Source organism: Centrocercus urophasianus, unplaced genomic scaffold, assembly GCF_019232065.1.
Source record: "Centrocercus urophasianus isolate 14NV4802_14NV808 unplaced genomic scaffold, USGS_Curo_1.0 seq_31, whole genome shotgun sequence".
Taxonomy (NCBI): domain Eukaryota; kingdom Metazoa; phylum Chordata; class Aves; order Galliformes; family Phasianidae; genus Centrocercus; species Centrocercus urophasianus.
This window is the reverse complement of record NW_024884878.1, coordinates 8,652,838-8,668,631: the sequence shown is the minus strand read 5'-3', so window position 1 is coordinate 8,668,631 and position 15,794 is coordinate 8,652,838. Positions and strand designations below refer to the sequence as shown.

Here is a 15,794-nt window from a genome sequence, read left to right as displayed (position 1 = left end):
GATGGAAGACAAAACAAATAAGAAAAGGTTATTGGCTCTTTGACTAGAGGAACTACTGGTTAACACAAGGTTCCAGGGAGACTTCTTAAAAAACACCCATAAACTGACCATACACTGTGTTGTAAGACATTTCATGATCAGGTGAAGCAGTTGAAATGTCTATGAACAAAATAAATTGGGAAAAAAAACAAAACAAAACATTAAGTAAGACAAAAAATATGAAAATACTTAAAAGTTAAGTAAAAAGTAATTCCTCCAAAATGGATTTGCTGTCAGTAAATAAAAAAACTATGAACTTTCTTACCATTCAGGGCTACGAAGGAATCTGAAAGACAAATAACAGGGAAAAAAAGTCATTATTTCTCTTTCACTTTTTTCCTTTTTAGTACTTTACTGCTAGCAATCTTTTATGCTTCAGCTGATATCTGTATGCATGTGATTATTACACCAAGAACCTGTGCAAAATGAGTATTCAGAAATGCCTGAAAACAACACCTGACTTTAAACGCATTCATGGCTGGACCCACACAAGTAACACCAAACAGGAAGCCCAGCTTTCTCCCTGGCATGCTTTTTTTTTTTCTTTTTCTTTTTTTTGGCAAGGTCAAGTCCCGTTCCAGTGTAAGGCACCATAAATGATGCAGCCAGTATCATGAGTTGATGAGGACAAAACTCACATGATCCAAGACCTCATGAAGTAGTAAAACCAGCCAGATGAACATCCACCCTTGTGCAATGTCAAGGTTCGGTGTACCATTTAGAGCTAAAGAGCTATTTAAGCAGGGTATTTGCTCTTTGCTAGCTGCACAGGGATCTTTCTCCATGAGCACAACTTGCCCTTTCTAAATCACTTCTTCCCCTTTCATGTGCAGCTGATGTCCGATGGACTCCACTGCTGTCTAACCTATTTGCCCAAGAAGAGCAGAAATAAATTGATAGTTGAAAAGGTCTAAGTTGTACCAGCTGGGAAATGACCTAGTTTTGGTGCTATACTGTTTCACAGGAAGGACAAGAAGGATTGTGTGTATACCTCCTTCAAAAAACTTAGAGACAGTGTAAGTGACCCTGTCTTAGGGGACAGGCAGAGGGAGGTGTAGCTGAGACAAAGGCATGTAGTGGCGGAAATCCTTGTAAAGCCACAAGCACAATTACGACAGTAGTAACTGAGGCTTGAACAAGGACAGGTTCTTTGTTCAGTACTTGTAAGCATTTCAGTGCCAAACATAAATGTTTATGCTTCCAGCTCTTGCTGTCAGTACGTAAGGTTTATCATCAAAATTTCTTAGGCAGAAACAGTGGTGCTTGACTCTTAACATTGCCACGTTTTCCAGCCTATGTGTAAAATTCACTAATATTCACAAGCACAGCAACTCCCACGTACTGATTCAGAACAAAAGCTGAAGATATATTTCACTGTCTTCCTGATCTGCATAGGAGTGCAATTCAAGTCACAGTCTACACCAAAAAACCAAGCTCCTTCTTCACATCTGCATAAACAACCCAGCCACCATGACTGATAGAGACAATGAACAGCCAATTCATTATTTCGTTGCTGTGATCAATATCCTCTAGAACAGAAGTCTTCTCATTATATGAAGTCCAGAGTTTGAATAAATCACACCAACTGGGCTATTTAAATACATCTAAACAACAGTTTCATTTCTGTCATCTTTAACTTCATCTGCATCTGCATCTTTAACTTCAGTTGCAATCCCTGCTGTGGCTTACACTGCTATAAAGGAACGTCCAATGTCTAACTGGTAATGGTGATTTTATGGCATTCAGAAAGATGCTGGTACACATGGTAAAAAGAAGGCAAAAGCTTTGCTTACTTTGGCAGTCCCCCAGGCCATCTGTATTGCCATGTTCTACGTCCTGCTCAAACACCAGCCTAAATAATAGAAAGAAACATAACAGCATGAGTAACAACTGTCACAGGACTACCGGAAAAAAAACTGTCGCATCTGCAGCTGAAATAAAGACACATCATGAAACTGGACATTTCTTTGAATCTTTCGTACAGTGTAAAAAAAAAACAACAACACACAAACAAACTGGAAACTTAGGCCTTCAAATTGTTTGTCATCAGGAAGTGATTCCTCGGCTTCTTCTATGAAAACCCACTGTGTCTCTTTTTGTCAAGGAAGGCAAACATTCATATCTTTTTAAATTGTTAACCATAAAAAAAATGACACTGTCAGGAGCAATTATGATCCTACCTTGACTTGTCCATACAGCACCAATACTTTGACATAAGAAGGAAGCTAACCTACGAGTTAGGTACTGTGCTGGGGCAACATAATCTGCATTTTCAAAATTATTTAAGTATTGCAGGTTGCAGGTCATAAGGTCCAGAGACCACAAAGTGAATTACAATGAATCTAAGGGCCTCGACTGATAAATATGTATAGGCTTTCCTAGCTGGCATGCCCAACTTAGGCTTTTAACCTGTGCCAGACATTTTGTGAAGCTGCTTTTCCAAGTTCCAAATATGGTAAAAGAGGAGTGCAAGAACCTTGGAAAACCTCCAGTACAAGCTTTTGTCTACATCAGTTAGGATCTTGCTGTTGAGGCATAATTATCCCTGCATACACACAATTCCCAGAACTGTGTTCTTAAAACTCCTGCTCAACTGTCACCTACTCCAGGAAGGCACCTGTTGTCTTGCTGGATAATTCAGAAGTTCAACTGACATCTGAAAGTTGATCTGCACCTTCTTCCTAAGTGCTGTGCATTGGTAGAGAGTGACATGCCTTGCTCACCTGCAGACTGAACCACTACGAGTTATACTGCCTCTGTCTCACAGAATCACAGTTCAGGGGCTGGAAGAGACCTCAGAAGATCATTTAGTCCAACCCCATGCTAGACCAGCATCCCTGGAACAGCTTGCAAAAGAGTCCCGGTGGGTTTTTAAATACTTCCAGTGAAGGAGACTCCATAACCTCTCTGGGCAGCCTGTTCTAGTGCTATGTCACCCTCAAATAAGTTTTCTTCTCATGGTCAGATGAAACTTTTCATAAAGCAGAAGAGCCACTTTTGATGGTAAGGTGTATAAGCCCCCTAAAACTTGTCCTGGCCAAGAGCAGAAGTCTCAAGTACTCCAAGAATGCTGAGAAACCCTTATATGCACAGAAGTGCACTTTAATGTTATTCTACAAAATGACCAGTTCCCACTTCTGTGATAAAGTATATTCAGACAGATAAAGCTACAATATCCACAATGGACGAAATAACTGGAATTTAAACAGCTAATTAAGACCATGGAATAAACAAAGGAATGATAATTCATCCAGTACAGAAGTAGGCTTAAGTTGGATTGGCTGTGAGGCTGCTGTGGTTGTGCGATGCTTGTGCTACACTGGAGTTAAGCTGTATTTTCAGAGTGTCAGATGTAGCCAAGGAATATGATGTTTGAAACAGATCTGCTCTCTATAAGGAGACTTAGGTAATCGTATTTAAACAAAACTTCACAGAGTTTCTATTATTATTAAATAATTAAATTCTACTGTTAAGCAAGGGGAAATCCAGCCCTTCTCTGAATCTACTTCAAGCTTTTTCTGTGTCCTGTGATTCCTCTTAGTAATGCACAGTAAATTAGAAGGACTGGTTTTGTTTCCAGTGGACAAATTGCTACAGTAATCTGATTTGGATTCTATTGCCTCTTTAATCAGCTGTGATGGCTCCAGTGTGGGCTGGTCCAGACACAGCCATCCCTCTTTTCAACAACACGTGGGCTTTAGCACAGCTCTTTCATTTTCTTCTTCCTCTTCTTTCAGCAGTTACCACTCAGCTGAGAGTTTACACCAAAAAAAAAAAAATAATCGTGAGAAATTTCAGAGAATGCAAACCGGGCAGGAACAAACACTTCACACATTTTTCTTCCCCGAGAGCCCCACATTTCAAAAAGCTCAGTCCAAGTCCCCCTGGCGCCACTGCCACTGCCTCGTACTTTTCCAGCAGGAGTCATTACTCACTTAGCACCAAGGACCAGCTGTGTGCATGCCCCACTCTCCTTCACCCAGCCGCAGTAGGGGTCTCTGGATGCTATGCAGGCCCTTGAGAAAAAAGCAGAGGAAGCATTTTGGATTGCTCTCATGCCTGGCACGCAGGCTTCTGACAAGAGATTAAGTGCTGGCCAAAGTACGTACTTTTTGCATTTGCCATGACGCTCACACCGCCCCAGGGGAACCTTGATGACACAGGTGGAGAAGGCAACGTAAAGGGCGCTGCTGGGTTTGTCAAGCTGCATGGCCACAATACGCTTGTCTTCCATGCCATCGTAACTGCACCTGATTTGACACAGTGAGAAACAGTCACAAAAGAGTTCTGCTGGGAAACCAGATGAAAAAACTGATGGTTCCTCAATCAAAGGAAACAATGACCAGAAACAGAACCTGAACAAGACAAGGTGAAAGAATAAACAGCCACTAAAAACACTAATAAAAAGACATACAACTAAGTATTAAAGGGCATGGTTCAAGGGAAGGAGAGGTGGAGAGAGACTGCAAACCAGACATGCTTTCTAAGAGCCCTTCAGTTTTTAAGTTTATTCTTCTCCAGCACTCAAAGTAATTGAAATTTCTGCATGCTTATGGCCCACTTCAGTGTCCCTTCAGGCATATTTAAGGAAGGTTAAAATGCCAGAAATTTCCCTTAGAGATTATCTTGCTGGTTGATGAGTTATTTGGAGAGGAATCGTGCTTTTTATAGGATTAGAAAAATCTTCCTCTGCAGAATTTCTTTCAATTATCTGTCAACTGCTGCATAGGATAGGCTATTGTCTGTACATACTGGGTGAAAAATATTTTATTTCAATGTAGAGGCTGATAACCAGACATCCCTCCAAACAATTTAAAACTACTCAAAAAAACTTGGCTTCTCTACCTACTTCCCTTTTCGTGGGACAACTTGCTGTCCGGGAAATCAGAAGTGTCAAAAGTTACCCATACACGAGTAAAAAGAATCAGATACACACTTTTCAGGATTGTAGATGTTCATCTCCTCCAGGAAAAGGCTGTCATTTAGGAAACCGCTGTTTCCTGTCCGTGCCAAGAACTTCAGGATGATTCCCTTCTCTGATCCCAAGAAAACCACAGTGTAGTTCTTATATGGCCCAGCAGCAGAATCGACAGCAATTTTGGTCAGGCGGTATCTGGAATAACAATACAGCATCTTGCATCACAGGGATTAGACTGCTGCTTATTTTATCACTTTTTCCACTTAAAATATCTGTGAGACAGCCTTTGGGAGATCATATAACATATTTAAGCACTTTTTCTAGTTGAATAACCCTGTAAGTCAACACAGACTGCACCAGTTTGGCTGCCCAAATGGTAGGGAATTTCCATGTGCTTGTGTGCATGTCCAGATGTCAGTTAGCAAACATATCTGCAGCAGCAAACCTCAAGCAGAAGGCTGGAGAACTGTTGAGAGGCTGAGGCAATTTAGGAATTATCCTTCCAAACAAAAGCAAAGTACCAGCTTGATGTCTTCTACAGGCAGGGAAAGAAAATCAGCATTGTGATTTTTGTTTTAAATTTTTTAATTTCAAGCTCCACCACATTAAGAAGAGGAATAACTATAATGGATCTCCATTCAATTTTTTTTTTGTCAGGAAAAGTTGTGTTAGTGCAATGCTGAGAAGCTAAATTTCATTTTCTTTGACTAAAAATAATCACGTAGCAACCACTAACCGATTGTACTGCCAAAATGGTATCTAACTATGGGATCACAGAATTTATTGAGAGTGAGTGCTGGTGATTTGATACCACTGGTTACCTGGTACTGGAAGTCAAAAAAAGGCACTGTGCAGAGCATGTTGCTCTCACCTTTCGCCAGACACAGATAACTAAAATGCAGCATGGCAATATCGCATGGCAATGCAGCTGGGTAATATTGCATCAGGGCTTTGTGAACCCCATTTCTGTATTGAAGTCTTGATACAAAATTCCACCCTTGTACAGAGGAAGAGAGGAAAATAGGGCAAATTTTTTCGAATTACTCCATTTACAACTGAATGGTAGGTAAGTAGTTTAGTGATCACAGCATGACATGGGAACGTAATTACAGAGGGAGAGTATGGAGTATTTGAGGCTTGCTGATTTATGAGTCTTGGTTCAAATCTCCTCTTCATTATTTTTCTGTTGTAATAGAAAGGATACAGATTTTGTGGTTAGTTTTCACTGTACACTTCTCTAAACAGTAATACATACCAGTATATAACAGAACAGACATCTTCATATCCTGTGAACATATCCTGGCAGGCGTGCTTGTATCCTGTATACGTATCCCTGGGCTATCTGTTGATCCTTGCCTGAAGTTTTCTACAGAGCTGTCTCAAACACTGACCCATAAGCCAAGAGGGAGGTCAACCTTCCCTGCACTGCATTTCCTCCACAATCCAGTTTTACCACAGAGTACTTGGAAAGGATTAAGTGTTTTTCCTATCTTGGGAGCTGCTCAGGGAGTTCTACAGCATCTGCTCAGCACTACCATCTTTCCTACCTGGAGTCATGCCCAGCATACCATGGGTGTCTACAGCATTTGAGAGTATTGTAAACAAGACCATTAGCACAACCTGACAGCCACAACTGGAGGAAGAGTCCAATTGGTGGTACTTACCTGACCATCGTTCTCAGGAACCAGGGTCGATTGACAATGGAAGGTACAGCCTCATCCATCAGTGGGTGTGTTTTGATGAAGTTCAGAGTATCATCTGGGAACTCACTAGAGGATGAGTATTTTTCTAATGATGTAGAACCAGCACAACAACCTGGTCTAAATAAAACAAGAACGTAAAGTGAGAACACTTGCTTGAAACATGTGTAAATCTCCTTTCTGTAACAACTGTCATGACACCCTCAGTGAAATCTGGAGTGCATTGCAAGCGTTTAAATGAAGGATTGAGAAGTATGTTGGGCGTGTTCTGACCCTCAGGGAAACCCCAGACCCTGCTCTAACTGCCACTCAAAGGTACTTCCAAGATGCACCTAAAAGCACAAACACACTTTTTTAGCAGGAGTTTGAAACACATGGATTTTAGTCTATTCACTCACATGGAGCCTAGCTACTGTTTGTTTGTATTTGACTTGATGCTGTTCACTGGCATAGATGTTCTCTGATCTGTATCTTGCCTACCTGACTGTTCTTCCATAAAATAAAATTAGTCTTTAGCATACAGAGCGAAATCGCTTTTATAAAATGGGTGGAAGGATGCTGCCTTCAATATTGTCTGGTAGAAAAAGGTCTTGAAGAACAAAACCCAGCAAACACCCATGTGAGCATCGGTTTTATCCTTTAAGTAGGTCTGGACAAGAGAACTTAAGTGTTTGAGCACATGAAGGACTTCCACTGAGACACTGTTGAGTCATTTTGGATAATTTAAATGCAGATCTAGTTGCTGCATTCCTAAAACCTGCCCTCCTCTTCGAGCCAACTTAACCTTCCTGCCTCAACAGGTAAGCCTCATAATTCTTTTGCCCATTATTAAGATTTTGTGGATTATTTTCTCCAATTTCATTTGATCTAATTTCCTGGACCTCAGCCTTTGAACCGCTGTGAGATGAAAAGACCAAAGATGGGTCATCCGTGTGTAAACACTCTGCAGAGTTCAATCTTCATCTGATCTAAAGTGGGTAGAGCCATTGACATCAATGGAGTAATGCTATCTTGAACATATCTGCCACTCAGATTTAGATAAATGTTCAAACCTTAGGTAACTAAATGTTATGTGGGTAGGAAGGGACTAACTTTGTCAGTGCCTTTAGTCCTGCACTGTTCTGTGTGCCTGCCAGGTCCAAAATATTCTGATTATTTTGTAACTACATATAGAATTTACAATAGAGGATAAATCAAGGTCATCACTAGGTCCTTGCAAAGGCACTGATTCAATAGGTGAAATTCTCCAGGGAGCAGCATATGCTTTCTGGCACCACAGTGCCTAGACTTTCTCCATATCTAATCTAGAGGCTTATTTCTTCCTAAATCCTAATCACATGATTGGATTAACCCTATTTTAATCTCAAGAGTGGCTCAGTTGAGTAAACATAAAATTGAGTAAACCCTCCTCTTCATCTCAGCAAAAAAGGGAAGCAAGGCCCCTGAAATTTTCCAGCATGTCTCTGAGAAATGTTAGGATCAACAAGAGCATTAATGTTTCTGCATCATCTTAAGATATCCAAACAGAAATGACCCTATTTCAGAGTCACCTTTTGCCTCTCTTCTGAATTTCATCATGAATTACAAGTAATGATTATTTTATTTAGCAGACTGATGGCCAAGCACTGTATTAAACATTTCACTCATTCAGTTCACATTATCTCCTACTGACTTAAAAGAAGCAGCACTATCCCATCTTCAGCTGTTAGCATGCCATTGTACTGTTTCACAGACTTTCTCTTTTCCCTTTCCACTGACAAGAAGGAACATTATTCTTTGTCCTTGTCCTTCTTCCTTGCCAATATTTTATGCAGGACTACCATTTCCAGGTAAAAGACCTTAGAATTCTCAAGCCATCTTGCTCTGACAAAGAAAACCATCAAGTCAGTGAGTTATTGAAGCACTGCAAAAAGGAGAAGAAAACCAATGCGGGCAGGTGCCTTTCTAGGGTTCAGACTGAAAACAGACACAGAACTGATGAGACTTTTTCAGGCACTTGCAGGTTCTTCTCCTGACTGACAGCCCCAGAATAAGCACAGCACAGGGACAGTATACTTGACAAATCTCGAACATGATGGGCCAAATCTGGACTTATGTAGAAGCCTAGTTGCCACAACAAAGCTTTAGATTTTTTTTAAAATGAAAGACATCATAGATTATATAAAACATATAGTAAAGTGGTAGCACTACTCTAAGTTAATTTCATCTATTTATTTACATCATATTCTCAGAGCAAAATGCCACTGGTGAAAATAGGTTAACGAAGGGCTGTCAATAATAACTAACAAAATGGATGCACGTAGGAAATACGAAGAGAGTATAAAAATAGATCTACATGCAAACAGGAGAGAAGTGAAATTGGAAAAGCAGCTCAGAAGGAATGAGATAAAACAAGTCTCCATTCTAACGGAATGCTGCTTCTCCTACTCCTGTCCTCCCAAACCAGATACATTTTCTGTGTCAAGTAAATTGTATGTTAGACCAGAATTAGTGCAGCTTTTCTATGAGATACACTCTTTACTGAACCAGTATGCAACAGGTAACTTGTACCACTATTCTACTGGCTTTTATTCTGACCAAGTGCATCCAAATCTGGCTTGCTTTACATTACACAAATCTGGTTTTAGTGGGAAAATTCTCACTTCTGCACAAATGCAATTTAACTGATATTTCACTTCCACTATATGTATCTTCATCCATATCTGTACTTTAAAAGGCTATTCAGATTGTCAAAGACTCTGCACGCAGCAGCAGAACAATATTACTACACATAAGGCATACCTGGGTTTGGGCACTCTTTCATCAGGAACCGGTGTCCATGTGGAGTCTGGAGACTTTTGTTCCTTGAATCTCCCAGTGAATACACTGGCAATGTCAAGCATGTCATAGGCACAGACTGCAGAGCCAGGGATGCTGCAAAGTGATATTTCCCAGAAATTGTTACTCACTCTGCAGCTATGCATAAAATCTTGAGAGAAAAACATGCTGTATAGAAGTCTTGCTGTCACAGGCTACTCAATTCTGAACTCTGTAACCTCTGAGTATTGACAGGAAAAGCCAGCTCCATGGAAAAGACTGAAATGTACCAATCAGCAGACAGCTCCTGCCAGCACAATTTGTTTCAAAGCCTCTATAGAGACAATTAATTGCAGTAATCTTGAAAAGGGAACAGAATCTGGAAAACTCTGTGTATGAATGGTAATGCATGAGGAGTAGCAGCTACTCTCATTGAAAGCCCATTATTTGGAAATTTAAGTTCTTGTAAGTCACAACATTTTCTCAGTATGAATTCTCACAGTCCCTGTCATGCCTCAAAAGTACCTTGTAGACAGATCAGAAGTTGGAGCTGATCAAACTGGAAATGCACTGCACTGTGTCATTTGCATTTCCACATTATTACTCCATCCTCTTATAGCCTCATCTCCATCAAGTTTTCCCAGTGGAAAGAAGTTAACTGTGCTCAGCAATTTGCTTAACTCAATCACTCAGTGAGGTGTAAAGAGCTTGTAGAAGCAAACACAATTGTATTTTTAGATGATAAAGTTGTAAATTTGCAAGCAAGTGCATGGTAGCATTGTCTAAACATAATTACAACCTTACCTACTTTCTTTCTGAAAAGCTTAGGATTTTCCCATGGTCACTCATTTGGAAGCATGAATTATTCATTTATCCACCTTTCATTTTTTACACATTAACTACTGTATTCATGTCTGATTTCTCTGCTTGATTTTATCAGATAAATAGCATGAACCTAACTGGCTGAAGTCTTTCAATCCTGCTTTTAGCTAGTAGGCTATTACCTACCAAAGAGAAAACGTAGCAACTGTAATACTGTTTCAGAGAATAAAGTTAAACTTATAAGGGTGCAAAAATTGATAAGGAAATGATTGTTTGAATATTAAGAGATTCTGAAATGCTTATTACTGAACGAAACAACAGGTAGGGAGACAATAATAGTACAACTTCGATCTCCACAGGCTGGGAGCTTATATGGAAGGAAACTTACTTCAAACCTTCTCACTAACGTGATACTAAACAGCGATAGTTATAAGGAGAGGCAGCCACTTGTATTTTGATGTAAGGGTCAGTTGGGGGTGTACTTGGCTGCAAACAGGACCACATCCTAAGGCACAGCAACTCCCACTTCAGATAGGTCTTGCATATTGTGAATTTAGCACTAACTCAAAAACAACCCTCCGGGCTTAGTACTTAGATGTGCAGAGAACTGTCCTCAACACATTTCAAAGTGATGGAGGGATCACTACTGAGAAGGCTGCAAAATCCTTTTCTATGGGGGATGGCAATTAGCAAGTCCACGGCACCATTAAACAATGTGGATGGAGGACTGTGGGTCACAGCCAAGCAATTTCTTATGCACTAACTACAAGCCATCACCAGCTCCCACCCTGGCTGATATCAGATTGAACTGTGGGATCTTTTCCAGATCACTTTAGGAGGACGTTCTTGTTCCAGAGATGAAAGGCATGTACTGAAGCTTTTCCTCAGAGAAGGAGGAATGAATGAGAGGTGTCCATGTCACAGGTAGGTCTGTTTTTGAGATGCCCCCAAGACTATGTGCCTTTTGTGTCATCTCCAATGCCTGGCAAAAAATGGTGCCCATAAATAGGATCTTGATTTTAGAACCATGTACTTAGATTCTAAAACACAGGATTTAAAGTAAATGATTGTTCATGACACACCACAGGAAATACTAGCGGAGTAGAAAGACATCCCAATTTATAGGTAATCTCAGGATACAGTATATTTGCTGCTGCTGATTCTCCATTTTCTTGTTTTTATTAGGACATTTTGCATAAGAAGAGATCATCTTAATTTAAAATTTTATTCCCTGTGACTTAATTTTTCTCTTGAAGTTCCCATTATTTTCACGTCAAGAGAAGTGATTAAAAAATGGAGGGCTAGGCTTACTCTCATTTGAATTCAGCTTTGTGCATGATCTTACTATGGCCAGGCTTTGACAAAAGGTGGCAAGTGTGCAGTAAAACTAGATGAATTTCAGCAATAAAATTCCCCTTTCAGCTCAAGCATTACCCTGTGAATCAGCAATATATCTTTTAATTAGACTATGAATGCTTTTCTAACTTCTCCATGAGACCTTGATAATTAAGATAGTTACTACTATAACAACTTCTGGAGAAACACATATAATGTATAACAGCAATAAATTCTTAACATGTGAACTGAAGCATTTGGAAACCACATGTACAATGAAACACAGGTGCTTGAGGAATTACTCCCCTCCCTGGTACCTCTTTGCTGTGTTACGGCTCTGCTTAAGCAAGATTGGGACTCCTGAGTGTCAATTCTGCAGCATGAAGACATGCTGATGTGGTGAGCAAAAGGAATAGTCTTTTTGTTTAGCAGAGCTCCTCCTTCCCTCTTTCTCTCAAAAAAAACATCATGGGTGCAGCTCCAGGGAGGTAAAAACTAGTAAGACTGGCTGGCTAAGCGTGAGGAGTTCAAGACATCCCTCTACGAAAATAAATTGTCAGAGAAGGAATTGACACACTTTGAAGCTCTATCCTGCCTCTGCTTCTCCTGTTCTGATCTGGAGAACTTCCTCTGCAGCCTGCAACAAGGCTGAGGTCCGTGGCTTTCCCAGGGGAGAACACAAGAGCCAATAGAGATCCATGAAACACAGAGAAATAGGCTGCAAATGAGACAGACCCAGTCCTCTCTTCGCAAGAAAGGAAAACTGTATTTTCTCTTTGTATTAACATTCTGAGACTTACACTCTGCAAAACTTCTTGGCAGCTGGTCTGAATTATTCTCACGTAAAGAAAATGTCCAAGGAACACGTCCAGATAGTAAATGTTTGAAAGCTGTTCTAAATTATCAGATATAAAATGTAGTAAGCAATGCCAGGGTATCTTAAAATGAAACACAAACTATTGGTAAGTGCACGGTACATAATAATTACATTGTATGAGCAATCGCTTCTTGGATCTTTATAGAGTAAGAAGAAACTGCAATGAAAAGCAAAACGTAAAGGAAACAAAAGATTATTGCTCCTATTACCTGTTATATGGAGTGGAGAAAGTTGCTAAAACAACATCCCGGCCATTGAAATGGATAACATCTGTAACTGCCTGCAGTATGTTGAAGTAGAAGTGTGAATCACCCGGAACTGAGCAGTTCAAACGAGCCTTGAGGAAGGAAGTCCACTGTTTTTCCAGCACTCTCTGAGATCCTCCCATATCATTTTTGCAAACCTGAGCCACCCTCGGGAAAACTACCTGGAAGCAGTATAGCAAGAATATTAGAGAAAATGAAATGTTTAACTCAAAGACTGTAGGAATTCTGCATTTGAAACATTTGAAACGACGCAGCAAGGTGCTTAATTTAATCCCATGTTTCCATAATCTGTGGCAATAAGAAACTGAGAAAATTCAGCTTTGGAACAGCATGTTATAAATGATAAGGCTGTGGCATTTAATACACAGCCATAAATCCTTCAAGAGATCTGTTCTCAACCCAAATAAAACTCATTTCCATACAGACTGCTTAGCTTTCTATTTCCCCAAACAATAGCACATTTTATATTCACAGTCTCTGCAACCCACACTGCCTGCTCCGACTCTGATATTTTCAGCACTTAAAAGCTATGCAAATCTTGCTGGGCTTTTATTCCTCCCCTTCACCTTTCTGACCTTGGTCAGTTTTTCTGACTGCTTAGTCAGAAACCTATTGTGAAATTCACAAAAATGCAGTAAATGTTTAATTATTTTTTGAAGAATGGCAGACCAAAAAATTTCTCCCCTCGATTACTCAAATTCAGATTTCTTAAAGACAAATACTGTCTTGCTTTAGAAGCCATTTTAAAGCACACTGAAGGTAGCACATTTGCCTTGTGCTTTTTATGACTGGGAAAAGAGATTCCAGCCTAAGTCACCACTGTCAGAAACCACCCTGTTTCCTTTCAAGACAGCACGATGTTTCACTCCTGCCCACCTTTTGGCTTGAGCAATAGGAAACTTCTCAAAATGATGACCCTGTCATCATGATTTATGGTTTTCATTTCAAGGTCATTCCTAATAGCACCAGTCCAAGAATAGCATATGTTTTTCTCCTCCTGAATGTCACTAAGTCATCTGAGGCAATGTTTTCACCCTTACCTTTCCCATGCTGTTGTACTCCACTGCTATTTCCCGGAAGAAGAAGTAAATATAATTGCCGTAGTCCACTGCCTGGACAAAGTATGGTTCTAGGAAAAAGACAAGACATTCCATGTGCAGCATATAGCATGCAAGCACTATGTGTGCAGAAAGAAGCATTCACATTAAGTGCTGAACATTTAAACCCCACGTGAGGCAAGCCTGTCTAGTTTGCAGAACTGAGAGGAGCTCCTGCTTGGGATGCAGCACCATTGGGGGCCAGCCTGCAGAAAACTTCTGCAAGGCTGTCAAGTGTTTGCCACTGCACATCTGCACAGCATGGTGGGGAAAGAAAGGAGAAGAGGCAGTGTGTAGTGCATGCCTGGGGCTTCAAACACAGCTCTTTATGGCCTGCAGGCTGTACGTGGAGGGAACAAGCCATGTTAGTGTTTCTGCTCATACATGTCTGCAGCAACAAGCAAAGTGGGACTGCTAATGTCAACACCTGGCAAAACATTTCTGCATGCAGAAAAAGCCTTCAAACTATGGCTTTACTCACTGTTAAGATCACTCTAAATGTTAACTATTCATAACGCCTACGTGAAGCTAAACAGCACCATTCTTAACAATGAGGGCATTTAGAGCACACATTGCCTAATTCAATGGCAGCTGCACAGTACCTAGGGAATATAAAAGGAAGGCTTTGTGCAATATTCCTATAATTTTATTTTTCACTGACGAATCTTAATGTTGCAGGTCAAGTTCTCCATCCTTCATGAAGCCCAGACTGGTACCTAATATGCTGCCAGGGAAGGGAGTGCTGCAGAAACAGTCTGAGTACACCAAGCACACTGAGCCCTGAAAATTCCAGCCTTTGCATCCATCAGCTGTAAATTGATGACTTCAGCTTGGAAAGCTCTTTAGACTATATTCAGGCCTACTATGCTCTCATTTTATGTCAAGTCCGATAGCTTGGGGTGGGGAGAAGAGGAAAAACAGATAAACAGATCAGTGTAAGAGATGCTATTTAGCTCCTCTTTCAGGAATCCAGGACTGGCTTTTCCTTGTTTTGTTTGTTTATCTACCTTTCAACCACTTTGAGTCATGTTTCACTGTCCGCAGAGTTGGGCTTTCTCCAAGGCTCCGGTATATGACTGCATCTATTGCTAGGAAGTCAGTCACTGTGGCAGAATACAGCTTTCCCTCTGGGGAGGAAGAAAAGAAGAAACAGGGTGGGGAGTGACAGGAATACTTGACAGGAATAATTACTTTTGCTCAGTAATCAAACGAGAATCTTCTTTAAGAAAACTGACGTGAAAGAATCCAAATAGGTAAATGGGATTGAACATAAATTTTTAAACAGAGGTGCGTTGTGGGAGAAGAAACCTCATGAAGCAGCTCTTCACCAGCTTAGCTAAGACATACTAATCTGCCCTATCCAATTTATCCGCAAATGTCTCTAGCTCAGTGCTCATAAATTCCGTCTGTGCATGTGAGCAAAATAAATACGGAGAAACCTCAACAGAAATTAGTTTTAACCAGGAGAGAAAAGCAGACAGGTCTCAGGGATTACCAGCTAACTCGTACTTATTTGAGTTTTTCACTCTGTGAGTACTTCTGGGCTAAAGATCACTAGTTAAAAATTCAGTGGTGTGCAGGGAGCTAAGGCAAAGCAGAGATGCGATGAAATGAAGTAGGACTGCCTGTCCATGTTTCTCTTCTAAAATGGTGTCTTAGGTCATTTCAACACGATTTATCAATTTCTCTCTCTTAAACAATGCTGGAGGACTAATGGTAAGAAGGGGACTACAGACTGGAACCCCAAGGACAATCATAAGATGCAAAACTATCTGAAAGTAAACGCATGAGCTTTATCTGCAGTTTAAATTGATACTGATGGTCAGAACTGTTCACAGGTCATGATAACCTGGTACTGTTTCCCCTTACAAGGCAGGCCTTGGAACCATGGCGGCTGGTAGGAGAACAAGTGCCACGGCATGAAGCCAGCAGCTTGAATCTCTG

The 15,794-nt window shown here is 40.5% G+C and overlaps 1 protein-coding gene across 4 annotated transcripts in view; it reads right to left on the bottom strand.

Annotated features, from left to right (window-relative positions):
* Nucleotides 1-15,794, bottom strand: part of SEMA6A (semaphorin 6A) — a 113,602-nt gene that overhangs the window by 32,137 nt on the left and 65,671 nt on the right. For all 4 annotated transcript variants that reach the window (XM_042829438.1, XM_042829441.1, XM_042829439.1 and 1 more), the window contains exons 8-17: nt 14,858-14,977; nt 13,794-13,882; nt 12,697-12,914; nt 9,439-9,570; nt 6,622-6,777; nt 4,976-5,152; nt 4,149-4,289; nt 3,975-4,055; nt 1,833-1,891; nt 305-325 (exon numbers count right to left, since the gene is read on the bottom strand). In XM_042829438.1, coding sequence (XP_042685372.1) covers nt 305-325; nt 1,833-1,891; nt 3,975-4,055; nt 4,149-4,289; nt 4,976-5,152; nt 6,622-6,777; nt 9,439-9,570; nt 12,697-12,914; nt 13,794-13,882; nt 14,858-14,977 — 1,194 coding nt within the window. The remainder of the gene's footprint in view (nt 1-304; nt 326-1,832; nt 1,892-3,974; nt 4,056-4,148; nt 4,290-4,975; nt 5,153-6,621; nt 6,778-9,438; nt 9,571-12,696; nt 12,915-13,793; nt 13,883-14,857; nt 14,978-15,794) is intronic.